General features: G+C 36.6%; 1 protein-coding gene across 1 annotated transcript in view; it reads right to left on the bottom strand.

Annotated features, from left to right (window-relative positions):
- Nucleotides 1–27,736, bottom strand: part of NRDC (nardilysin convertase) — an 86,418-nt gene that overhangs the window by 36,759 nt on the left and 21,923 nt on the right. The window contains exons 4-11 of the mRNA XM_006149409.2: nt 27,563–27,632; nt 27,324–27,405; nt 26,122–26,275; nt 14,865–14,938; nt 8,326–8,421; nt 7,160–7,282; nt 3,953–4,010; nt 1,001–1,074 (exon numbers count right to left, since the gene is read on the bottom strand). Coding sequence (XP_006149471.1) covers nt 1,001–1,074; nt 3,953–4,010; nt 7,160–7,282; nt 8,326–8,421; nt 14,865–14,938; nt 26,122–26,275; nt 27,324–27,405; nt 27,563–27,632 — 731 coding nt within the window. The remainder of the gene's footprint in view (nt 1–1,000; nt 1,075–3,952; nt 4,011–7,159; nt 7,283–8,325; nt 8,422–14,864; nt 14,939–26,121; nt 26,276–27,323; nt 27,406–27,562; nt 27,633–27,736) is intronic.

Here is a 27,736-nt window from a genome sequence, read left to right as displayed (position 1 = left end):
GTAGGGCGCGTGCGCTCGCCAGACAGACAGAGAGAGACATAGAGACAGAAAGCGAGAAATCACCCCCCAGGGGGGATGGTCACGCCGCAATCCCTTCTCCTCCATTCTCCTCTCGGGATCTTGGGCACGCACGCACACGCGCCCGGTGTGAGTTTTAAGCCACCGGGTCCGGGACGTGAACCGCGGTCGACTACGTGGGAGTCCAGCGACATAGCCATTACGCCAACTGCTGGTTCCCAACTCCATGTTTTCTTAAAGGCCTAGAGAACATATATCGGGTGCCTCTCCTCTTTTCCTTTGTGTTCATCATTTTGGTTAATTACTAGAAGATGGCGGTTCCGGCCAAAAGGCCCCCCTCCCTAATTCTTGATACTTCAATTATTTCCTCATTTACAAACACTGTTTATTTTAGAAGAATTATATATTTAATTTTATTAGCTTTTTTTGTTGTTGTTAATTTGTTGGAGGACATGTGTACTCACCAAAAAGAAAGACAGAGAAAGAGAGACAGAGAAAGGTGAGAAAGAGAAACAGAGACAAGTGAGAAAGCAAGCCACTAGGTCCAGGACTCAAACTCCAGTGGGCCACATGGGAGTCCAGCACCTTAACCAACATGCCACCTGCTGGCCCAACAAACGTTTTTATAATCAACAATATTCGCTGTTGAACATTTGTAACCCAACCAACATTTGGAAACAATTTCTAAAATGTTTTCCCTCTCTTCTCTTAAAAATAAATAAATAAATAAAAGGAAAGGAAAAAAGATAAAATTAAGAAAAAGCATGAAATAGACTCAAGTACCAGCAAAGCACCAAAACCAATGGATCTGCAGCTAGCCAATAGCCTCCTGTCACTAACTGGATTTTCACTGCCCATCTAATCCTATCCAATCAATATGTACTTTCTGTTGCATTATCATTTTCAAAGAAAACTGACAGCCTCAATTACATTTTAGAGAATGCGCTAAAGTTATTTCAGTTTTAATCTCTGGTTTACAAACCTCTATAAAGTTTGTTAAATGCTGGCGTGTCAAATGGATCCGTCAAATGGCCAAAGTTTGGTTTGGGTAACCCACTGAAAATAAAACAAATACGTTAAAGTTTAATTGGTAAAAGGCTTCATAATCTTTAAAGATGTCTGATAGATATATATGATCTATTCTACATACTCTAGGCTGGAAAGCGTTCTAGGCATGAGAAAATAGATGACAACAAAGCCACAAAATCTTCAACTACACAATCTGTTCTTAATCTCAGTCCCAATAATTTAATTGCCTTTACAACTCATAAAAGATAGAAAATAATGAATTGTAAGGACTCTCCCCCAGTATCTATTGCCTCTATCAGCCTCATTCCATCTCAGTTCTCCTATACAATGCCATTTCAGAAAGAAAACTTACAAGATACAATACCTTTTAAAAATTCAATAAATATGTGGACCAGCAGTTAGCATAATAGCTATATCGCTGGACTCCCATGTAGTTTACTATGGTTCGAGTCCCAGACCCGGTGGCTTAAACTCACACCAGGCACATGTACACGCATGCCCCAGATCCCGAGAGAAGAATGGAGGAGAAGGGATTGTGGCGTGGCCATCCCCCCTGGAGGGTGATTTCTCACTTTCTGTATCTCTGTCTTTCTGTCTTTCTGGCAAGCGCATGTGCCCTATAGCAAAAACCTCTCCCCTCAAAAAACAAACAAACAAACAAAAAAAATCAACAAATATATATGGAGTGATTTTCAGGTATAAAGCACAAAGACTTGATCCCTCCCCCTCAAGGAGCTTCCAATCTGGTCAAAGATATCACTTTAATTTTTTTTCCAAAATACAATCAATACAAATAAGTATTAAATGTTACAAACAACATTTTAACTAGTTTGATTAAGGAAACAACGTTATTAATGAGTAATATTTAAGAATTTCTAATGATCACCAGGGATTGACAGAACCTAGCAAATCCCTCCCTTGAATACATCTCTGATTTTATTAGGAAAGCGTCACAGTAAAAGATGTTACAATCTGCCATCTGACATTTTCATAACTCACACTCACTCATCAGGAAAAAAACACACATTTGTCATAGCTTTCATTATTTTTATATACATAAAAATTACTGCTAATTTCAAAGAAAATTTACATAAAGCCAAGATAAAAATAACCAATCACTTATTATAAATTATTCTAATATTTTAAGCTAATTTTTCTTTCATAAATTTAAAATAATTATTAGAATGAAGAATTGGAAAAAAGCCATTAAAACACCCACTTGGTACCAAAAAAAATCTGACTTCATGTATTTTACTAACATTCAAACTGCTATAAGTGGGAAGACAAAAGAATTGCTTCAGGACTAAAATTTTTTGGAAGTCTTTGTAACAAAAATGTAACAACAAAGTATCTTTAAATACTGGAATTATCTGGACCAGCAGTTGGTGTAAAGGCTATGTCGCTGGACTCCCAAGTAGTAGTTGACTGTGATTCAAGTCTTCAATCGGTGGCTTAAACTCACACTGGGCACGTGTGTATGCGTGCCCAGGATCCCAAGAGGAGAATGGAAGAGAAGGGATTGGGACGTGGCCATTCCCCCTGCGGGGTGATTTCTTGCTTTCTGTCTCTCTGTCTCTCTGTTTTTCTGGCGAGTGCACGGGCCCTATAGCAAAAACCTCACCAAAAACAAAAACAAAAAATACTGAAATTATCTTGATGAATGTGAGGTAGATAAAAAAAAAAAAAAATGCTTAGCAGTATCCTAACTGGAACTCTATATAAAGATTACTAAAAAAGATCATTTGGGTGGCCCTCAGGTGGCATGGTAGTTAGGGCACTGGAACTTGCACATGGCCAACAATGGTTCAAGTCCCAGAACCGACAGCTGGACAATCACACCAAGTGAGTGAACGTGTGCCCAAAATCCCAAGGGGAGAATAAAGGAAAAAGGATTGTGCATTGGCCATACCCCCCTGGGAGGTGATTTCTCACTTTCCCTCCCTCTTTCTCTGTCTCTATCAGGTGGGCATATGTGCCCTATAGCAAAATAAAAGAAAAAAAAAGATAAAACCAAACAAACAAAAAATTGGTTCGGCTATTAAAAAAGCTATTAAAAAAATTGGTTTTCAGACACTATGGAAAGTCAGTCATCATCTACATGATTACTTCTTTTACAAAGAAAAGCACTGCAAACTAAACAACTGACTTTATAAACAAACTTTCAGGTACAATTTGTTATTAGGGAGAGGATAGGATTATACATATTCTACCTTTTGATACAGGAGCTTCTTTCATATCATAGTTTCAAACACCCTACACAGTAACAGGAAAGCTTTGAGTAAATGCAAAAGGAGGAATCCATGTTTAGTGATTATTGTTTATTATAAGATTACAAGCCTATAAATCTTTTTTTTATTTTTTTTGAGAGGTTTTTGCTATAGGGTGCGTGTGCTTGCCAGAGAGACAGAAAGTGAGAAATCACCCCCCAGGGGGGATGGCCACGACGTAATCCCTTCTCCTCCATTCTCCCCTCGGGATCTTGGGCACGCATGCACACGCGCCCAGTGTGAGTTTAAGCTTCTGGGACCAGGACTCAAACCAGAGTTGACTATATGGGAGTCCAACAACACAGCCATTATGCTAACTGCTGGTCCCAAGTCTATAAATATTGAACTAGATAGTGGGCTCTCAGAAAAGTCATGACGTATTTTTTTCTGTTTTTCTATGCAAAAATGCATCATGACTTTTCCAACAACCCAATACTATGGAAATTTGGGTTTTCATCTTAGTTTTCCTACTCAAAAGCTGTGTGCTCTTGCCAAAGCTATTGAACTTCTTTAGGTCTTAATTTTATCACCTGTTTAAAAACAAAAGGAAAGGAAAAAATTTTAGGCATTCACACAAGAAGATATAGTCTCTTTAACTTTAAAGGTATATTTTCACTTGTGAAAATAAGTTATCTTACTTGTTTGGTATTTGAGAGAAGATTTCAGTTACCCATTTTTCCAAAGTATCCAATGTTTCTTGTGGGAGGAAGGCACATGGGGAAGAAGACAGGGAAATACAATGTCATTATTCAAGGTAGAAGCACAGATTGCTCATAGATTTTTTTAGCTACAAAACAGAGATATTTTAACTTAAGCATTCCTTGATACTCTATAATCAGTAATGAGTAACAAGAAAAATAACAGTAGATAAGGAAACCTTAAGACATTACAATTCTGTAGATGAATTTATTTCTCCCTAGTAAAGTGAGATAAGGCATACAAGGTTAAAAAAAGGTTTTGTTTAGAATTAGGCTAGTGTGAAGGGCTAAGAGATAAGAATATGCCAATCATCCTCCTACGTACATTCCAAAATTTACGTCCTCAAGGAACATTTCTCCAGACTAACCCATTCTACATTAACTCATCTTTTTGGCATCTATCAGTACTTTTATACTTCACTTATTTCATATGAATTCATATTTGCTAAGATTTTAACACATAACTTTTTTTGTTTCAAGCATATATATTATTTTCATCTTTTTTTTTTTTTTTATGAGAGATTTTTGCTATAGAGTGCATACGCTTGCCAGAGAGATAAAGAGAAAGAAAGTGAGAAATCACCCCTCTAGAGAGGGATGGCCACCTAGCAATCCCTTCTCCTCCATTCTCCTCTTGGGATTTTGGGCATGCATGCACACGTGCCCAGAGTGAGTTTGAAGCTACCAGGTCCGGGACTCAAATTGCAGTTGGCCATGTGAGAGTCCAGCAACGTAACCATTATACCATTTGCTGGCCCCCTATTTTCATCTTCTTTTAACTCCTTTCTTGTATTTTATAATAAACTGTTTTGAAATTTTTTAGTAAAGTATCACATTTAAAAGATGAAGCTTTTTTTAGCTCTATTCAGAGAGCATCACTGGACAGTACTTACAATCAATAGTTTCACTAAGTATATGAGATTCACTAATTCTTAATGAGACCCAATACATAAAACATAAGATGGAGGCCCAATAGGTGGGGGGTTAAGGTGCTAGACTCTCACATGGGCAACTGCAGTTCAAGTCCTGGATGGGGCAGCTTAAAACTCGTGCCAGGTACATATGTGTGTATTCCCAAAGTCCCAAGAGGAGAATGGAGAAGGGATTATAGCATGGCTAGCTCTACTTAGGAGATGATTTCTCACTTTCTCTCTCTCTGGTGAGTGCACATGCCCTACACTAAAAAAACAAAAACAAAAAAAACAAAAACTTTCTTAAAAAAAAAAGATGTGAATTAGATAAACCAAGTTTTGAATTTATTCTGCACTACTTGTACAGACACTTGACTCTTAAAATTTATGGACTCTAGATTGCACACACTTTTTACTTTTATTTTTAAAAGTTGCTATAAGCACTAATAAGCTCTTATATTTGTCATTATGGAGAAAAGAATACAAAAGAAATAGAATATCCAGTTAAAGAAAAATGCATGTGCATGAAAACATTTGCAAACATGATAATTAAAAGTTATAAATTGGGACCAGCAGTTGGCAGAATGGTTATGTCGCTGGACTTCCACGTAGTTGACCACAGTTCCAGTCCCAGACTGGAGGCTTAAAACTCATGCCAGGCATGTGTCTGTGCATGCGTACATACGCAAAATCCTGAGAGGAGAATGAAGAAGCAATTGTAGTATGACCATCCCCCCAGGGGGTGATTTCTCACTTTCTGACTCTTTGTGTGTGTCTCTCTGGCAAGCACACATACCCTATAGCAAAAATCTCTATTTAAAAAAAAAAGAAGTTATAAATTAATTTCCATATCAAATATGGAATTACCTATTTTAACAAATGTAAAAGGAATCTAGAAGCACATATACAATTTGGACAAAAAATATCTATCATACCATAACCATCGTTTTAGTGAACTAATTTTGATCATAGTGCAAAAATGTTTTATATGAAAGTACCAAGTTGGTTTTGATCTTAATATTTACAATATAGAGAATAAAAATGTATGAAGAAGAGAACCACAATAGTGTGAGAAGATTAACTTTTAAAAAAAGAAAGGCGCAGGGACTAGCAGATGGCATAATGGTTATATCACTGGACTCCCACGTAGTCAACTATGGTGTGAATTTAAACCCCCAGTTAAGGGGGGGTTTAAATTCACACCTGCACGTGTACATGCATGCCCAAAATCTCGAGAGGAGAATGGAGAAGGGATTGCAGTGTGGCCATCCTCCCTGAGGCGGATGACATCTCACTTTCTATCTCTCTGACAAGCGCACACACCCTATAGCAAAAATCTCTTAAAAAAAAAAAATTATAATAATAAAGTGCACAACTACAAGGTGTATCAAAAGGAACAGTCTATGCGGCCAGCAGGTGGAGTAGTGGTTAAGGCCCTGCCCAAATGGCTGACCACAATTCAAGTCCTAGAACCAAAGGCTTGAAACTCACGCTGGGTGCATGTGCCTGTGTGCCCAGAATCCCAGGAGGAGAGAAGAGGAGAAGGGATTATGGAGTGGCCATTCCCCTGGGAGTGATTACTTGCTTTCTGTCTTTCTCTGTCTCTCCAATGAACGCATACGCCCTATAGCAAAAATCTCTCAAAAAAAAAAAAGAAATAGTTTAGCAGGTGTTCAACTTTGAAAAATAGTCTAATGGTTGAAATGTAAAAAAAGAAAGTTATCATGATTTCTTAATGAGAAGTCAATATGAGTTACTAAAGATTATTAATGAAGGGGAAAAGTAAAGGTACTCATAGGTCTTTTTTAAGATAATTCTGCTATCTTCACTATGATGGATTTCAATCGAGCCATTTTATAGAATTTTATATTATATAAGAACAGGCTTTTGCCTATAAGAGTTTATAATCAATACAGATTAAATGTAAGGCAATAGATTGAGAAGCAGCTGAATGTAGTTTAAAAGATCAGGACAAGGTATTAGTACATTAGTATATTCATAGACTACCTTATCAGTAAGACCTATTTCTATAAGAAAAAATATTTGCCTGAGAATCAGATGGTCTTATGTTCCCCTGAGCTTTGCTACTTGCTTTGTGACGACTCCAAATTCTTATTTCACTTAGTTTGTATTAGAGTCTACACTAAAGTAATTAATAGCCCACTGGAACACTGATCAAGGCAAACAAATCCTAACAAAGCACTACTTTAGAGAAATAACTATAAGATAATATTACCTTTGGATTGAACTACTAAAGTCATGTAATGAGCGGAATAATAACGCATCCAGAATTCCCTCAGTCTTGCATGTGTATCAATATTATTCTTTTTTGGCTCATGCTTGAGAGTGTCAGCATTTCCTATAAAAAGATTTTTCAAATTATGGAAATAAGTTCACTTTGTTAAGTCATTACACCAACACTGTATATTTTCTTACCATTAATAACTAATAATATAACCCATGTGACCCAGCAGTGGTGGCACATGTGCACTTTGCTAAAGAATATGGAAACAGTGTGTAACAGTATTAATATCAATATAAGACAAAAATCATAAGAAACAATTCTAAAGTATATTTTAATACACAAAGAATTAATTGGGTTGAAAATACCTTTATCACAGACAGTAATTACCTAAGGGTTTTGCTTAATCATTGGTCTAGAATTCAATCTGAGTTGTTTTAATAATATTTTAATAAAGCAAGGAAGCTATATAAAATATATATAATTGTATAGAACATATAAGGAAGCAAGACATTCTTTAAATAAAGTAAAATTTAAATAATCTCATCCTAGATTCTACTCAATGGCAACAGAATTAGAGTTGACTGAATACCACCAATAAAAAACACTATGAAACACAGGTACCAGTTAAATAGCTTAACAGTTAAACAAAACTGGTCACATTTCAAAAACTATTAAAGAAAGTAGGGCTGAATCTCTGTTGATAAATGGGAAATGTCGTGTTGGAGAAGAGCACAGACCTTAAAATCAAATAAATAGTGAAATCCCACCCACATCAACAACTTACTACCTCTGTGACTTAGGCAAATTAAATAACTTCCTTAAGCCAATTTCTTTCCTTTTAAATGAAAATGATAATGGTACCGATCTCTTCACATTGTGATATCATTAAATGAGATAATTTATGTACTGTTAGCATGGTATCTGGCATCTAGAAAGTATTTACAAAATACTAGGTGCTATTCTTGCTATATCCAATGTTAGAGAATGAAATATAGGAATACTTAATGACTTTCTATTTAAAAAGCAATCCAGCTATCCTAAAAGGTAAAATGTATTTAGCTGTTGCTTTGTAATTCTCAATTCTTTATTAACTTTTCTTATTCTCAATTTTCCTTTACTAGAAAATATAAGTAAAGATGAAGTCTTTAGTATCTTACCCCAAAAAAATTTCCCCATGGGATGTCCGGGTCTAGCAAGGCTTCCAAACAACATTTCTTTTCTGTTTGCATCAGAAGGTCGTGCAAGTTGATATTCTGTCAATTTTAAAGAAACACTTTAAATAAAATGAAATTCAGTATTTTTCATTGTGTGGAAATTCAAGTTCATAGAATGGAAAACAAGGATGCCACAAACATCAACTTTCTGAATTACATGTCCTAATAATCAAGTGGGCAACTCAATGATCTAAGCATGGCTCTATGACTTCTAATCTATAACTCCAGAAAATCTGATTTACCTTTTTTTCAAATGAATGTTTCCTTTATTTTCAATGAAACAAGGTAATTAATAATCAGAGGTTTTCCGTTCTAGGATGCTATGTCCCATGATTTACTGAAGCGAGTACTAATAAAAGGTAAATTAAATCCCTTATATCTAGAAATCTACCTACATATTATAGTTTAAATTTCTTCCAATGTCAACTATGTTGGTAATAAAGTATGATAGTTAAGAACAATTGCTTTGGGGGCCAGCAAATGGCATGGTAATTAAGGTGCTACACACTCCCACATTGCCAGCCATGGTTTGAGTTCCAGACCTGGTGGCTTGCTTTCTCACTTTCTCTCTCTCTCTCATCAAATTGAAATAAATGAATGAATAAATAAAAACTACATAAATAATTTTTAAGAAGAAAAAAAGAACAATTGCTTTGAAGTCAGAAACATCTTGGTTAGTGCTGTAAACTGAATGTCTGTACCACTCTGCAAATACATATATTGAAAATCTCAGTGCGACAGTATTCAGTGGTGGGGCCTGTGAGAGATGACTAGGAATATTAGCATCCCAGAAATACAGACTGCAAGGTCAGCCCAAGGCATAGTGGTTACAGTAGCTGAATCCTAAATGGTCAACCCCATAGTTTGAGTCCCAGACTTGGGAGCTTAAGGAAACACACTGACCACATGTGTATTGGTGCCCAAAATCCAAAGTCCAGAAAGGAAAGAAAAATGTAGGAGACAAGATCACAGTATAACCATTCCCCATGGGAGGTGCTATCTCATTTCTCGTCTCCCCCGCATCTCTGTTTCTCTCCAGTGAGAAAGAAACATATATATGTTCCCTATAAATAGAGCACCCTCTACAGCAAACAAACAAACCAACTGACAGAACAAAGAACAGAGACTACAGAGAGCTCTTTCATCCCTTCTAGTAGGTATGTGAGGACACAGGGTAAATAAAGATGTCTGTGGTGGAGAATACCCTCACCAGATACTGAAACTGATGGTACCTTGATATTAGGACTTCTCAATCTCTGGAACTGTGAGAAATAAATTTCTGTTGTTTATAATCCACCCAGTCTATGGTAGTCTATTGTGGTACCCAAATGGATAAGACAGCTAGTTCTGTCACTTCGTAAGCAGTATAGCATTGGGGTAGTTACCTAACTTCTCTGACTCTGCATCTCAAAATGTTGTTAATAGTACCTAGATCAGAGACCAGCAGATGGCATAATGGTTACGTTGCTAGACTCCCACATAGTCGACCATAGTTCAAGTCCTGGACCTGGGAGCTTAAAATATACTGAGTACATGTGCATGCGTGCCCAAAATTCCTAGAGGAGAATGGAGAAGAAGAGATTACAGCGTGGCCATCACCCCTGGGGGTTGCTTTGCCTTATGTTTCTCTGTCTCTCTCTGTCTCTCTAGTGAGTACACATGCCCTATAGAAAAAAATCTCCTTTAAAAATAATTTTTAAATACCTAGCTCTTAAGATTCTTATAAGGATAGGGAACCAGCAGATGGTGTAATGCTTTCATCACTGGACTCCCATGTAGTTGACCGCAGTTCAAGTCCCAGACCTGGCGGCTTAAACTCACATCAGCACATATGAATGTGTGCCCAAAATCTCAAGAGGAGAATGGAGGAGAAGGGATTGTGGTGTGACCATCACCCCAGGGAGGTGATTTCTCGCTTTCTATCTCTCTGTCTCTCTGGCACGTGCATGCACCCTATAGCAAAAATCTCTCTTAACAACAACAAAAAATTCTTTTAAGGATTAAAAAAGCATATTCTTTCAACAAATATTTACTGAACACCTACTCTCTCTCAAGTACTACTGAACTACGGGGTTGACTGAAAAGTCAACTTTTCCGATGACCCAATATATCGTGACTTTTTCGATAACCCAATAGTTGCTGGAGGTAAAAAATGTGAATAAAACTGACACCTGTATGTCACCTTACATAGTAAAAGAGACTTTACAGATGTGATTTAAGTTAAAAATCTTGAGAAGGAGATAGCCTAAGGTTATTTGGGTATTCCCAATATAATCATAAGGGTCCTTGAAAGTAGGAGGCAGAAGAATCAGAGTCAGAGACAAAAGTAATGTTAACTATAGAGGCAGAGCTGAGAGAAGATTCTACATTGTTCACTTTTAACATGGAGAAAGAGTCCATAGCCTAGCAAAGTAGATGGTATCTTGAAGGTGGAAAAGGGAAAGAATCAAATTCTTCCCTAATTCTTTCAAAAGGAATGTAGCCCTGAGGAAGCATTTCAGACTTCTGACTAAAACTATAAGAAAACTAAGTTTCTGGCTTAAAATTTTGTTCAGCAGCAAAAGGGTAATTTCTTGAAATGATTATTTATAATTATTATTAATTTTTCATTTGTTATAGGGTACATGCACTCACCAGAAAGAGACGGAGAGAGAAATAGAGCGAGAGAGAAAGTGGGAAAGCAAACCACCAAGTTTGGGACTCAAACTGCAGTGAGCCATGTGGGAGTCTAGCATTTCAACCACCATTCCACGTGCTGGCCCACAACAGGATGATTATTATTCTATCCAAGAAAAAGTACTTGAGGACCCTTAAAACTGATAAAAAATACAGTATAAATATATGAGCACTTAAAAACTACTGTCTGCCACTTGTTTAGATAAAAAAGAGTTTTGGCTATAACCTGCATCTCAATTCTAAGACATATTATGTAGGTAATATAAGAGTATAATGTAACACAAGAGTATAAATTATTATGAAAATAAAGAGTTGTGTAACAACAATAATTTTTTTCTCCACAATCTTCTTTTAGCAATAAATGAATCACATTTTTTTTTCAATTTTGCCAGTGGGAGAGGAGGAGGAGGGAGAGAGAGAGAACATGATAAGGCACCCCCTCACGGGGCATAGTCATGCCACAATCCCTTCTCCTGTTTTCAAACACACATACACACATGACTTGCATGTTTTTAAGCTACCAGGTCCAAGATTTGAACTATATGGTCTTTTATGTGGGATCCAGTTACCTTAACCACCATGCCAGGGGCAGGCCCAAATTAACCTAATTTTAAAAACCTACCTTGTGGCTCTAAGAGTTTCTGCTCTAAAACACATTCCAGAAAATTGTAAAACACTGAACAGATCTATCTTCATTTGAAAATAAATGCTTATAAATGTATGTGTACACACAATCCTTTGAAAGGTTATACTAAAAAAATACTATCAACACATGGATCAGTGATGAAATAATGAAGTTAGCACTAGTTAATAAATTAAAACCAGGAAAGAAAGAATTTCTTCCTTAAGTACATGGAGATGAATAAAGGAAAGGAAAAATGACACTAAGAGAACGAATCCGCCGGAGCTGCTGACCCTCCCTTCATCTCCTTACACTTGAAATAGCCATCCAATGTGCAGGCAACTAAAAAGATGTAACATCTGAACATAAGACTGAAACATCTAAACGGATTAGAAAAATAAAACGAACATCTGACAATTGAGCATTCAAAACTGCCTAATGAATATTTAGGTAATTTATTACATCAGTTATGTCAGATCATAAATTGAACTCTAGGTCTCTCATCACTGAAAACAAAGAAACAAATGAACAAAAACACAACCTAGCCTTTACCTTAAGTCTTTTTTTCTTTTTTTTTAAACTACGAAAGAGGGTACATGTGCTCCCCAGAGAGAGAAAGAGGGAGAAGGGGAAAAAAAGCACCATCCCAACGGGGAATCATCACATCACAATCCCTTCTCCTGCATTACTCTATCCTGTTGGGATTTTGGGCATGCACACACATGCACCCAGCATGTTTCTCAAGCCAACAAGGCTAGGATTCAACCAAGCAGTCAGTCATGTGGGAACCAGCCCCCTAAATTACCAGGCTACAAGTCTAGCCCACTGTAAGGTCATCTTAAACTGATATAACTATGTACTGCGTATATGTACATATGTATCAACAACACTAATATATGTGTGTCTACATCATTATTATAAAAGCATAATAAAACATATTCTAAATTACACTCATAAAATCTAATTAAAGGTCTACTTCACTAAACAATTATTTCAACCCACTCTAGAAGCTATAGAAAGCAAAACATATGAGAAAGCATAAATATAGGTCCTTAGGACTCAAAACATGGGTAGAGCTTTAAGAATTTTTCTTAGTTGTCTTGTTTTTTTACATCCATACAGACGCTGTCATAGGCATTTAACAAAAATGAAGAAAATAAATCCTTGGGCTGGCATGGGAGCCTCGTGGTTAAGAGAGCAGTATCTCATGTGGACAATCACAGTTCAAATCCCAGCCCCAGACGTTTGAAAAACATGATGAGTGTGTGTCATGTGTGCCCCAAATCCTGATAGGAGAGAGAAAAGGGAGCATGAGTAGGCCCCATGGGGGAAGGGTGTGGGTGTTGTCTCCCTCTGGCAAACACATATGGCCCTTGGCAATTAAAAAAAAAACCTTCATGGGGCCAGCATATGGCATGGCAGTTATGTCAATGGACTCCCACATGGCTGACCATAGTTCAAGTCCCAGACTTGGTGGCCTGAAACTCAAACCAGGCATGTGTAAGTGTGCAAGATCCTGGGAGAAGAATGAAGGAGAAGGGATTGTGGCATGGCCATTCCTTCCAGGGTATGATTTCTCACTTTCCCTCTCACTATGTCTATCTGTCCTATTGCTCCCCACCCCCCGGCCCCGCTCCCCCCCATGACCGTTCACACCCTAAGGCAAAAATCTCTTTTAAAAAATCCTTTGTTAAGAAGAGGTTTTACAGTGAGGAGAAACCTAACAATCTCATTCTCCTCTATAAATAAACCAAAGGTGGGACCAGCGGTTAACGTAATGGCTATGTTGCTGGACTCCCCTGTAGTCGACCGCAGGTCAAGTGTCGACCCAGTGGCTTAAACTCATGTGGGGCACATGTGCATGCGTGCCCAAGATCCCGAGAGGAGAATGGAGGAGAAGGGATTGCAGTATGGCCATCCCCCCTGGAGAGTGATTTCTTGCTTTCTGTCTCTCTGTCTCTCTCTGTCTTTCTGGTGAATGCATACGCCCTATAGCAAAAACCTCTCCCCAAAATAAACAAACAAACAAACAAAAGGCCACAGCTATGACACTTTTATAAGTTAAACAGCAGTCTGTTCACTTCTAGACATATAGCTCTGTCTAGCCATCTGCATTCTATTCACCCTACTGAATGCTGGAAGTCTTTATTAGAAATAAATAGAGTTGGGTTGGTTAGTGGCATGGTAGCTAATACCACATGGCTAACTATGGGGTTTGAGTACTGGATCCAGCAGCTTGAAAATCACACCAAGCAAGTGTGTATGCATGCCCAAGATCCCAAGAGGAGAATGGAGGAAAAGGGATTGAGACATGGTCATCCCCACTAGGAGGGTGCTTTTTCACTCCCTCCTTGCCCCCATCTCTTTCTGGCAAGTGGAAGTACCCTATAGCAAAGTAAAAATAAAGAAAAATGGAGCTGCTAGTCTAACTTGATTCAGGATTACCACAATATTGAATTTATAAAAAATATAGTATCTATGAATTGCTATAAAGGAAAGCAAATAAAATGAGGTATGTCCACATAAACACACATTTTCTTTACTGTCTTCATTCTTTAAATCCCATAAGAAAGACAGTAAAAAGGGTAAAATGAGGGACCAGAGGTAGCATGGTAAGGCGCTGGACACTCCCACATGGCCGACCACGGTTTGAGTCCTGGACCTGGTGGCTTGCTTTCTCACTTTCCTTCTCTCTCTCTCTATGTGAACCTCTCTGGTCATATTAAAATAAATGAATGAGTAAATAGAATTAAATAAATAATTCTTTTTCTAAAAAAAAAAAAAAAGGTAAAAGGAAATGCATTTCCCGCTGAAGCTGAAGGATTTTGTTTCCTATATAATTGGCTTCAAAGTGAACAAAATTCATGCCACAAAGCACCTATGCAAATGAGTAACAAAGGACAAGCTATATGAAACCAGGATGAAATACTTAAAAGTGTCAGAGAAAATGCCTCTTCACATAAAAAGATTAAGTGAACTTAATAAATTAAATTCGTTATCCTTTTTATTTTAAATCTATACTGAATTACACAGTTAATGATACTAGGAACAAACATGATGCATGTATTTCAATTTACTCTTTTAAGATATAAAAATAGTTTAGTGACAAAATAATGATAAATGTGCTAAATAACAGGGTCAGTGAAGAAAAAAATTGTAGTAAGACATAAAGCACTTCTCTTACCACTATCAACAGCTTCAACTTCACGGTCAATAGCATCTCTGATCATTAGTGGGTGGATGAAAAACTGGGCCCATCTGAAAAAACAAAACTGACATTTCTGTTTTTGTTCAGCTTGATAAATCAACATCTATTTTTTAAATTGAAAAATTTTTACCAGGTTGGAGTTCACAATCATGCACATATAAAATCTAAGTAACATTCTTCATTTCTATATTTTAAGCTAGTCTACAAATGATTTTAAGTTTTCATTGTGAAGTGTAATGTACATACAAAAAAGTACAAAAACATGAACCTATAGGCTAATGTGTAACTATAAGGCAAACACGTGAGTGGCTCACCAGTAAAGAAATAGACTATAGTCAGCATTCTAAAGGCACCTAGCAGCTACCATTTCCTAGTAGTGATCCTGAATGTCATGGTAATCACTTCCCTGATTTTCATTATAGTTTTACGACCTACATACCTATTTGTAGATCAGTTGTTTACTGATTTTTTTTTCCACTCTCACGCCTAAAGAATCTTTTCGGAAATTTTCTTCCGCTCATTTCCCTATGAAATTTTAATATCATAGCTATACAGTCTTTTTACATGTCTTGTGTGTCTGTGCTTGCATATATTAAGAGTATATAAATTGTACTCATCTTATTTGATACACGCTTACAAATGAATAACAATTTTTAGAAGCTAAATTAGTAGCCAGCTGCAGCAGCACAGCAGTAACACAAATATCTACCTAGCAAATCAAGTCCTGCTACCTCTTTTTCAGCTTCAAAAGTTATCTTGGCAGGCCAGCCAGCAGCATGGTGGTTAAGGCAGCTGAATCCACATAGTAGATGGCATGGTTTGAATGCTAGAGAGGTTTGAGAAACATACCAGGAACATGTGCATACATGTCCAAAATCCTGAAAAGAGGAAGTAATGGAGAAGGGACTGCAGTGTGACCATCTCCCATGGTAAGGTGTTTCCTCACTCTTTCTCTGGTGAATGCATGCACTCTTTGGCAAATTTTTAAAAAAGTTTTCTTGGCTTCTTAGCCTGTTGGCTTTCCTTATGAACTTAGAATCACTTTGGGTATTTGAAGATAAATGAATCTACTGAGGGATGACGGGTGGCATGGTGATTAAGGTGCTGGATTCCCACATGGCCAACTACAGTTTGGGTACTGGACCAGGAGGCTTGAAAATCACACTGAGTGCATGAGTGCCCAAAATCCCAGGAGGAGAATAGAGAAGAAATTGTGGTGTGCCCATCCCCCAGGGGGTGATTTCTCACTTTCCTTCTATCTCTCTCCAGCAAGTACACACACCCTTTGACAGAAACCGTAAAATAAATAAATAAATAAATAAATAAATAAATACTTCTGAGATTGTTGTTGGGATATCACATTAGTACATCAATGGGGGAAAATAACACTATTTCACAAGTAACTCTTCAAGTCCACAAACAGTAATTCTCTCCATTAATTTTGGCTTTCTTTAATATTTCACAGTAAGATTTACTATATTCCCCTAAACAATTTTACATAAAATTTGGAATTTCTCAATGCCTGATAATAACATGATTATTTAATAATAATAAAGATTTCTCTTTACTTCAATTACTATTTTAAGTACCAAAATATTAAATTCTATTGTTAAATAATTGTCTATAAAAGATTTTGAAGTTTGGGAACCAGCAGTTAGCGTAATGGCTATGTCGCTGGACTCCCACACAGTCGACCACGGTTCGTGTCCTGGACCCGGTGGCTTAAAACTCACGCCGGGCACATGTGCATGCGTGCCCAGGATCCCAAGAGGAGAATGGAAGAGAAGGGATTGTGGCGTGACCATCCTGCCTGGGGGATTTCTTGCTTTCTGTCTCTATGTCTCTCTCTGTCTGTCTGGCGAGTGCACGTGCCCTACAGCGAAAATCTCTCCAAAAAAAAAAAAAGAAAAAGATTTTGAAGTTTGTTTTCTGTAAAGTGATACCTAAGGTTTCCATTTTCCTACTGATTAATGATATTGAGTGTTTTTCCATGTGCTTACTAGCCCTCTGTACTCTAATCAAATCCTTTCACCATTTTAACTTGGGTTATTTGCCACTTTATTGTTAACTATAAGGATTCTATATGTGTTCTGGATACCACTTAACAGATATGATTTAGAGTATTTTTTCATATGTAAGTTGTCTTGTTATCTTCTTGACAGGGTCCCCTAAAGCAAAATAATTTAAATTTTAATGAAATCCAGTTTATTTAGTTTTTCCTTTGTTGTCTTATTTAAGAAGTCTGCCTATCCCAATGTCTCTTAGAGTTTTCCCAGCATTTTTCACCAGTAGTTTTATAGTTTGAAATCTTAGGTTCAGATCTTTGATCCATTTTGAGTTGATTTTTGTTAATGGTGAAAGATGGGGATTCAGTTTCATCTTTCTGCAGTTGGATACCCAGTTTTCCCAGCACCATTTGCTAAAAAGGTTTTCCTTTTCCCAATGGATTGACTGGTATCCTTTGTCAAAAATCAGTCGAATTGGGAACCAGCAGTTAGCGTAATGGCTATGTCGCTGGACTCCCACGTAGTCGACCGTGGTTCGCGTCCCGGACCCGGTGGCTTAGAACTCACGCCGGGCGCATGTGCGTGCGTGCCCAAGATCCCGAGAGGAGAATGTAGGAGAAGGGATTGAGGCGTGACCATCCCCCCAGGGGGGGTGATTTCTTGCTTTCTGTCTCTATGTCTCTGTCTGTCTGGCGAGTGCACGCGCCCTATAGCGAAAATCTCTCAAAAAAAAAAAATCAGTTGAATCTAAGTTTTGAGGTTTATTTCTAGGGTCTCTATTCTATTCTCTTGAGCCACTTGTCTGTTTTAGTGCCAATACCATGCTGTTTGATTATCACAACTTTATAGTATATTTTGGGGTCAGGGAGTAATATGCCACCCACTCTGCTCTTCTTGTGCAGGACTGCTTTGGCAACAGGTCTTTTATGATTCCAGACAAATTCTATGATTGTCTTTTCTAGATCTGTGAGGGATGTCTCTGATATTTTGATTGGAATTATGTTAAATATGTAGATTAATTTGGGAAGAATTGCCATTTGATATGTTAGGGACTAGAACCATGGTAGACTACATGGGAATCCAACGACAGCCATTACGCCAACTGCTGATCCCAATAAAATAATTCTTTAGAAAAAAAATAATATAGGGACCAGCAGGTGGCGTGGTGGTTAAAGTGCTGGACACTCCCACATGGCCGACCACGGTTCAAGTCCTGGACCTGGTGGCTTGCTAGCTCATTTTCTCTCCCTCTCTCTCTCTGTTTCTCTCTCTGATCAAATGAAAATAAATGAGTGAATAAATAAAATTAAATAATTTTTTTAAAAAAGTTTATCTTTAGAAAAAAGAAAAAATAATATAGAGATGTGTTATTGTATCTTTTATTAATATAACATATTATATTGATTAAACTTGCATTTGTAGGCTAAATTCGACTTGGCTATGATATATAATCCTTTCCATGTCATGCTGGATTCAATTCAGCATTTTCTTGTTGAGATTTTGTGCATCTGTATTCATAAGGGATATTGGGTTCTAGTTTTCTAATGATATTAGGAAGTATGGTAAAATTCACCAAGAAGCTATTTGGCTTACAATCTTCTTTTGGAAATTTTTGATTACTAATATAATCTCTTTATGTATTACAGGTCTATTCAGATTTTTTTTTTTTTGAGAGATTTTCACTGTAGGGCGCGCGCGCTCGCCAGACAGACAGAGAGAGACATAGAGACAGAAAGCGAGAAATCACACCCCAGGGGGGATAGTCACGCCGCAATCCCTTCTCCTCCATTCTCCTCTCGAGATCTTGGGCACGCACGCACACGCGCCTGGCGTGAGTTTTAAGCCACCGGGTCTGGGACACGAACCGCGGTCGACTACGTGGGAGTCCAGCGACATAGCCATTACGCTAACTGCTGGTTCCCCAGATTTTCAGACTTTTAGAGTCAGCTTCAATAGTTGGTGTCCTTCAAGGAATTCATCAATTTCACCTGAGTTATCTAACTTGTTGGCATTCAACTGTTCACAATATTCCCTTATTGTCCTTATTTTGTTAAGATCTTATTTACCCATTCTACACATTTAATTGACATGTTTCATCCATTTTCATGGAAAATAACTGCTGGTGATATAGAACTTATGCCTGCCTTTTGCTATTTGTGTTCTATAAGTCTTAGGTCTCTTTTTTTCCTTCTCTTTCTTCATTTCTGACTCCTTTTTGTTCAGCAGATATTTTCCTGCAGACCATTTTAGTTCCCTTCTCAATTATTTTACTATGTGTTTATTTTGTTTTTTTTTTAAGAGGTTTTTTGCCTTAAGGCATATGTACTCACCTGAGAGAGAGAGAGAGAGACAGAAATAAAGACAGAGACAGTGAAAGGGAAAAGTGAGACATCACTCCCCCCACCCCCAGGGGAGATGGCCATGCCACAATCCTTTCTCCTCCATTCTCCTCCCAGGATCTTGAGCATGCATGCACACACACAGGACGGCATGAGTTTCAAGCCATCAGGTACAGGAACTGAATCACAATCGGCCATGTGAAAGTACAGCAATGTAACTGCTACACCATCTCCTGGCCCCACTATATGTTTTTGTTAAGCACTAACATAATATCCCATTTCAAATTAAGACCAACTTAATTTCAAAAGTATAAATAAACTTTGCTCCTATATACACCTGTTCCTTCCCTTTTTCATGCTATTACTGTCATACAGTTTACATCTTTATGTATTATATGCTTATCCACAAAGGTTTATAACTATTGTCTTAGGCAGCCGTTTTTCAAATCAGGAGAATCAAAGAGATGTACAAAGAAACAATTTATATGTACTAGTTTTTATATTCACCTATGTAAGTTATCTATACCAGTGCATTTTTTCCTTCATGTGGATTGAGTGTTCTTTCATTTCAACCTACATAACTGAATAGCAGGTCTGTTAATGACAAACTCAGTTTTTACTGATCTAAAAATGTATTAAGTCCTTTATATGGACAGTTTTGCTGTGTATAGAATTCTTGGTTCAGAATTTTTCTGTTAAGTCTTTGAATATGTCACCCACTGCCTTCTTGCTTTCATGGTTTCTTTTTTTTTTCCTTAGATTTTTGGTATAGGGTACATGTGCTTGCTGGAGAGACAAAGAGAGATAGAGAGACAGACAGCAAGAAATCACCCCCTAGGGAGGATAGCCATGCCGTAATCCCTTCGCCTACATTTTCCTCTTACACACACCCAGTGTAAGTTTTAAGCTGCCGAATCCAGGACTTGAACTGTGGTCAACTATGTGGGAGTACAGCAATGTAACCATTATACCATCTGCTGGTCCCACCTTCAGGGCTTCTAATGAGAAATTAGATATTAACCTTACTTAAGTTACTGTATACGTGACAAGTTGTTCCTCTATTGCTACTTTCAAAATATTCTCATCTTTGACGAACTTTGACAAATTCATCTTTGACAATTTGAAATGTGTCTTCTTGTGGGTGTCTTTGTCTTATGCTTCTTGGAAGCTGTTGAGCTTACTGTGTAAATTCTTGTCTTTCAGTAAACTGAGAAAGATACTGGTCATTATTTCTTCAATAATTTTTCAGTCCCTTTGTCTTTTTGCTCTCCTTTCGTACTCCCACAATACATATATTAATATGCTTGATAGTATCCTACAGGTCTCTGATACTGCTTTTTTTTTCTGATTTTTTTTTTCTTTTTTAATTTACTATAGGAAGCATGTGCTTGTTGAAGAAAAACAGAGGGAAAGTAAGAAAGTAACTCCCCACTCACCCACCATCCCTCCCGGGAGGGAGGTATACCACAATCCTTTTTCTTCTATTCTTCTCTTGGGATTTTGGGCACACACCTAGTGTGTTTTTCAAGCCACCACGTCCAGGACTCAAACCACAAAGTCGGTCACATGGGATCCAGCCTCCTTAACACCATGCCACCATCTGGCCCTTAATTTTTTTTTTTAACTTTCATTTCCTCAGAAAGGATAATCCCAATTGACCTATCTTCAGGCTTGCTGATTCATTCTTTTGCTAGCTCAAATCTGTTGAAGCTTTCTAGCAAATTTCTTATTTTGGTTATTATACTTTTCAACTCAAGAACTTCTATTCAGTTCTTTCTAATAATTTTTAATCCCTTAATTAATAGTCTCTATATGGTGCAACATCATTCTCATTTTCTCTTTCAGTTCTTTAGACATGGGTAATTTAATTCTTTGAACATATTTAAAATACCCGATCTAAAACTATTTAAGTACAACATTACAGTAAGTAGGCTTTCTCAGGGACATTTTCTACTAGTGCTTTTTTTTTCCTTGTATATGGGCCCTACTCTTGTTTCTTTCTATCTCCCATAATTTTGTATTGAAAGCAAACATTTTATATAATATCATGTAGTAACTCTAGAATTCAAGATTCCCACACAGACACCCCAGAATTATCATTATGGTTATTGTGTTGCTGTTATTATTTATTAAATGACTTTTCTAAACAAATTTTATAAAGTCTATAAACTTTGACAAGTGTAGCCACTGGCATCTCTGCTTGATTAGCTTAGTGGTAATCACTGGTTGCACGGCTATTTCCTTGAATTCCTGGAATGAAGAAGTCTTCCAGTCTCACCAAAAGGCTCTGTGTGCATTTGGGGTACCCCTTTAGCACTCAGCCAAGCAGTGTACAACTCTTGGCTATAACATCTCACAAACATTGCAACTCGAGATTAATCCAAAGTAAGAGTTTAAGGTTGATCGGGTCTTTTTTGAGCATGCACACAGGCCTGCACATGGTAAAGTTCTATGCATGTACATGGTTTTATGGATTCCAGAGAGTTATTTTCAAGCTTTTCAAAGTCCGAGTGAACATCTCATTGCTCAGTTTCTTTCAAGACAGTGATCTTGGGGACCAGCAGGTGGCATGGTGGTTAAGGTGCTGGACACTCCCACATAGCTGACCATGGTTCAAGTTCCAGACCTGGTGGTTTGCTTTCTCACTTCCTCTCTCTCTCTCTCTTTCTCTCTCTTTCTCTGGTCAAATTAAAATAAATGAATAAGTAAAATTAACCATTCTTTAAAAAAAAAAAAAAAAAAAGACAGTGATCTTTTTGGTTAGTCCATTATTTGCCCCAACTGTTACCCATTGCCTCAGGCAATTAAACAACTGTCTTTGAATATTCCAAACAAATGCTCTCTCCCCCAGAGGAAAGATTTTTGCAATAAGCTCCAGTCAGGTCAAATAAAGAAAAGCACTGCAGGCCCAGAAGCAGTGGCATAGCATTAACACAACACTATGCAATGCTAGCAGCCATAAAGTAGACTGGGGTTTGGTTTTCAAGTTTATCTGTTCATACCAGGTGCACATGTGTGTACCTATAATCCTAACTAGCAGAAAAGTAGAGGTAGGATCATGGCTTGAGACACTGTTGTGGGTACCTGTCTCTCTCTTCATCTCTTTCTCTGTTTCTGTAGCTCTCATGAAGAGGAAAAGAAAAATCTTGTAAAAAGGAGTTCCTGGTGATGTGCCGAACAGGTCAAATAATGAAAATTTTCCAAATGGTTTTCTAGAGATGTTCCAAATCTATCTTGCCTTCCCCAGTGGCTAGTAAGCTGACAGTTTTGTGTTTGTGGTAACTCTTGGCTACTATAGAGCTGAGGAGACAGAAATGGGAATGGATCAAGTTTAAAATGCTACAAAGTTCACTGTTTCACTAAGATTCACTAAGCCTGCTTTCTTGAATAAATTATCTTTAGATTATTGCAAGCCTTTGTCTAATTTTCAGAGTTCCGAAAATAGCTGATATTGAACACTATGGACTATGTTCTTATTGTCTTTTTGGGGAGAGGCCATTCAGGGTCCTTACTTCAACATTCCTGCCACGATCCTCTTTCTCCAATCTTCCAACCCATCAGATCTTGGGTACTCATGTGTATGCCTGGAGTGTTACAGGATAACCCAGCCAGGGATTCAAACCGTGGTTGCTACATAGGATCGGCTTCTCTTAAGCAGCACATTACCAATATACTATGGAGCTGGCCCTCAGTTTTTTTATTTTATTCACTCCTGCTCTGGTTTTAATAATTTCCTTCTATTTTTTCCATGAAGACCCCTTGTAGTTGATTGACCACAAGTAAATCGTCATATAAACAGAATAATAAATGAAGATAAATCAACATGTTAAATTGTATTATAAATAAAGTCATCAAAGTAATCATGTCAATTTTAATGGGATTGTGGCATTCTGTCAACATAAAACTGTTAATTTGGGGATTAAAGAAACATAAATACTTATTCCATTGAAAACAGTAGCATACGCTTTCAATATTTGGAAATTTACTCAAATCATTTCTCTAGATCAAATTAATCTCTTAAGGGAGATTTCTTCAAATAAATTAAATTTTTGTCATGTTTGTCTTCTGATTTTATGTAGCTTTTGCTACAAAGGAACTGCATTAATTTATTAAACAAATATCTGAATGTCTACCAATTCTCGGTGCTATAAACTTATGTACCAAAAAATTGAAATTCCTGCTCTCAAGATTATATTATAATGGAAAAACTCAAGAGTTTTTCTTTTTTTTCCATTTCAATTTGATGTTTATCTAGAGTTTGATATAAAAGAACTCCCCCTTTTTCAGTGTAAATTCGGGTCTGTATCCTTGTAGCATTAAACCTCTACTAACGCATTTCTGAAAAACAATTTTGCAGTAAGTATCAAGAACTTAAAAACAAACAAAAAATCCTTTAAAATATACATGCAAAGATATACAGCAAGATTACTTCTTAAAACTTAACTGCATTACTACAAAACTAGTAATTCAACTATCCAATAATATGTACCTCGCTGAACAGCTTATAGCACTTCTATACAATGTAAATAATACGTAACTACTTAAAATGTTTTATAAATTATTTAAGTGAAAATGATATACCAAAATGATATATCTTGCTTAAAACTATAGGTTTTTTAAAAGAGTACAACATTATGAACCCATATACATTAAAAAAAATATATAGTGGGGCCGGAAGACTGTGTGGTGGTTGAGGGCACTGGACTCCCACATGGCCAACCGTGGTTCAAGTCTTGGACCTGGCGGCTTGCTTTCTCACTTTCTTTCTCTCTCTCATTCTTGCTCTGTCCTTCTTTGGTCATATTAAAATAAATAAAGTTAAAAATTCTTAAAATATATATATATGTGTGTGTGTGTGTGTATGTGTGTGTGTGTGTGTGTACATAGAGAGAAAGAGAAAGAGATAGAGATGGTTATCTACCAAAACATTAGCTAGTTATCTCTAGAATGTAAAAATAGAGGCAATCTTATCCCTTTTTTTGTTTCACTGTTTTTCCATATTTTCTACTAAATTAGAAAAAAAGCAATTATGAGTTAATAGAAAATACATTATTTATAAAATCCAAAAGGTGTTTTAAGAGTTTCAGTTTAATCTTTAATGCAAATACTAAGTATTACAGAACAAGAGTCAAGGTATATTTAATAGTTTGCTCTTTTCTCCAACAAAATATTGCGACAATTTTTTTTTTTTTAAGAGAGAGATTTTTGGTTTAGGGCAGGTGTGCTCACCAGAGACAGAAAGCAAGGAGAAATCACACCTTCCCAGCGCCCAGGTGGAGGATGGCCACACTGAAATCCCCTCTCCTCCATTCTTCTCTTGGGATCTTGGGCATGCACACACACGCACCCAGAGTGAGTTTTAAGCTGCCAGGTTTGGGATTCAAACCGTAGTCAACTATGTGGGAATGTAGCAACATAACCATTATGCCATCTCCTTGTCCAAGTATTACAACAATTCTATAGAACTAGGATACTCTTTGAAAAGCAATACCACAGAACATGCCCTTTGCAAAGTGATATTAGATAATTAAAATAAAAATACACTTTGAGTTAGTTACCTATCCAGGGCTTCCTTGAAGTATTTTCTCTGGACATCAAATTGAAAGACTGTACGTTCACAATCAGTTGAGGCATTATCACTTCCCCCATGTTTCTTCAAGAAGGCATCAAACCCATTCTCATCTGGATATTTCAAACTACCCATGAATACCACTAAGTGAAAAGAACACAATCACATAACACAAGGATACAGATGTTATTTTTATCAACAAGGATGAACATTACTGTATGTATAGAAAAACTAAAACTACAATACATTGACAATATTTATGTCTGAATAATACTTTCTTCATTATGCTTTTGCTTTCTCAACTTTCTATAATGTACATATATTACTTTTAGCTAAAAAATCCAAGTTTCATTTTTAAAAAAAGGTAAGTCAAACATATAATTTATTTATTAAAAACTAAAATTTATACACAAGCATATATGCAGATTAACCACAACTATAAAAATTCATATAGTGAAAAATTTATCAACTAGCTTAGAAAATCATAACATAAAAAGTGAGTGATCCAGAAAATAAATATGAATTTAAATATTTCTAACTACACAACATCCACATAGGTTTTATTTAGGTATATTTACAATTAAATTGAAAGTTTCTATTTTGTTTTTATGTTAATCATTCCTTTTTATTTTCTATATTTCTAATGCAGATATCTTAGCACCTAGCTAATCCTAGAAGAGGATGGCCCTCCTAAGCTTAGCCAGTTCCTAAAAACTGGCAATCATCTCCTGGTCTGTTGGCTTTATCGGATCTGAATAATAATGGCAACAAGTTTTAAAGTAGTTTTCTAAATGGTTTCATTCTAATCCTCTACACAGAAACATTCAAGGGGATTAAAATGAAGTCTCCCCCCCATGACATTTGTAAATCAAAGATTTTTTTCTTATCTTTTTTTCTTGTTATTGGGTTGTTGGAAAAGTCCTGACACATTTTTGCATAGAAAAACAGAAAAATTATTTCTACAATGACCAATAAATATAACATATTTATTATGGTATGAGGATCCTGTTAATGATGACTGTCTCTTTCTCATTCTTTCTCTCAAAAAATAAAATTAAACATACACACAATTCTTCTCTTGGGATCTTGGGCATGCACACACACGCACCCAGAGTGAGTTTTAAGCTGCCAGGTTTGGGATTCAAACCGTAGTCAACTATGTGGGAATGTAGCAACATAACCATTATGCCATCTCCTTGTCCAAGTATTACAACAATTCTATAGAACTAGGATACTCTTTGAAAAGCAATACCACAGAACATGCCCTTTGCAAAGTGATATTAGATAATTAAAATAAAAATACACTTTGAGTTAGTTACCTATCCAGGGCTTCCTTGAAGTATTTTCTCTGGACATCAAATTGAAAGACTGTACGTTCACAATCAGTTGAGGCATTATCACTTCCCCCATGTTTCTTCAAGAAGGCATCAAACCCATTCTCATCTGGATATTTCAAACTACCCATGAATACCACTAAGTGAAAAGAACACAATCACATAACACAAGGATACAGATGTTATTTTTATCAACAAGGATGAACATTACTGTATGTATAGAAAAACTAAAACTACAATACATTGACAATATTTATGTCTGAATAATACTTTCTTCATTATGCTTTTGCTTTCTCAACTTTCTATAATGTACATATATTACTTTTAGCTAAAAAATCCAAGTTTCATTTTTAAAAAAAGGTAAGTCAAACATATAATTTATTTATTAAAAACTAAAATTTATACACAAGCATATATGCAGATTAACCACAACTATAAAAATTCATATAGTGAAAAATTTATCAACTAGCTTAGAAAATCATAACATAAAAAGTGAGTGATCCAGAAAATAAATATGAATTTAAATATTTCTAACTACACAACATCCACATAGGTTTTATTTAGGTATATTTACAATTAAATTGAAAGTTTCTATTTTGTTTTTATGTTAATCATTCCTTTTTATTTTCTATATTTCTAATGCAGATATCTTAGCACCTAGCTAATCCTAGAAGAGGATGGCCCTCCTAAGCTTAGCCAGTTCCTAAAAACTGGCAATCATCTCCTGGTCTGTTGGCTTTATCGGATCTGAATAATAATGGCAACAAGTTTTAAAGTAGTTTTCTAAATGGTTTCATTCTAATCCTCTACACAGAAACATTCAAGGGGATTAAAATGAAGTCTCCCCCCCATGACATTTGTAAATCAAAGATTTTTTTCTTATCTTTTTTTCTTGTTATTGGGTTGTTGGAAAAGTCCTGACACATTTTTGCATAGAAAAACAGAAAAATTATTTCTACAATGACCAATAAATATAACATATTTATTATGGTATGAGGATCCTGTTAATGATGACTGTCTCTTTCTCATTCTTTCTCTCAAAAAATAAAATTAAACATACACACAACACACACACACACACACATATCATACTTCTAGCAAGGTAATACTTATCTTTGAAATCAGTTCAGACAAATGTAGAAAAGGGAGAAAAAAGAAACACCCAGAAATATTTTACAAGCTCTTACTGTGCTCCAAAAAGTGTGCCAGCCCGGGCAGGTCATCTGGATCAGCAAAACTCCCAACTCCAACACAAAGAGCCGCTGCAGACTGGGATAAGCAGAACACATACAAATAGTTGAGTCAATCCTAAAGGAATAATACTAGCATCTCATTTTAAGGATTCATTTGGAGATGGATGTTTTCCAATAGAAAGTAACAAAAGTCTTTCCCTGAGAATCAGGAGGAGCAGCAAAGTGAAACTCACCAGAACTGTGTCAGTTTCACCCTGCTGCTCCTCCACTTGCCATCCTGCCAAGTGCTGAACAGGTGCAGACCTAAGGAAAAAAGCAGAAACAGAAAAAAACGAAAGAGGGACTGAGAAGCCCACCCAAAATCATTTCATGGCAGTATTTCAGAATTCTGAACCAGGATGCTCCCT

Source organism: Tupaia chinensis, unplaced genomic scaffold, assembly GCF_000334495.1.
Source record: "Tupaia chinensis unplaced genomic scaffold, TupChi_1.0 Scaffold000259_1, whole genome shotgun sequence".
Lineage (NCBI taxonomy): Eukaryota > Metazoa > Chordata > Mammalia > Scandentia > Tupaiidae > Tupaia > Tupaia belangeri.
Note: the sequence above shows the minus strand (reverse complement) of the source record. Positions and strands in the feature narration are given on the sequence as shown.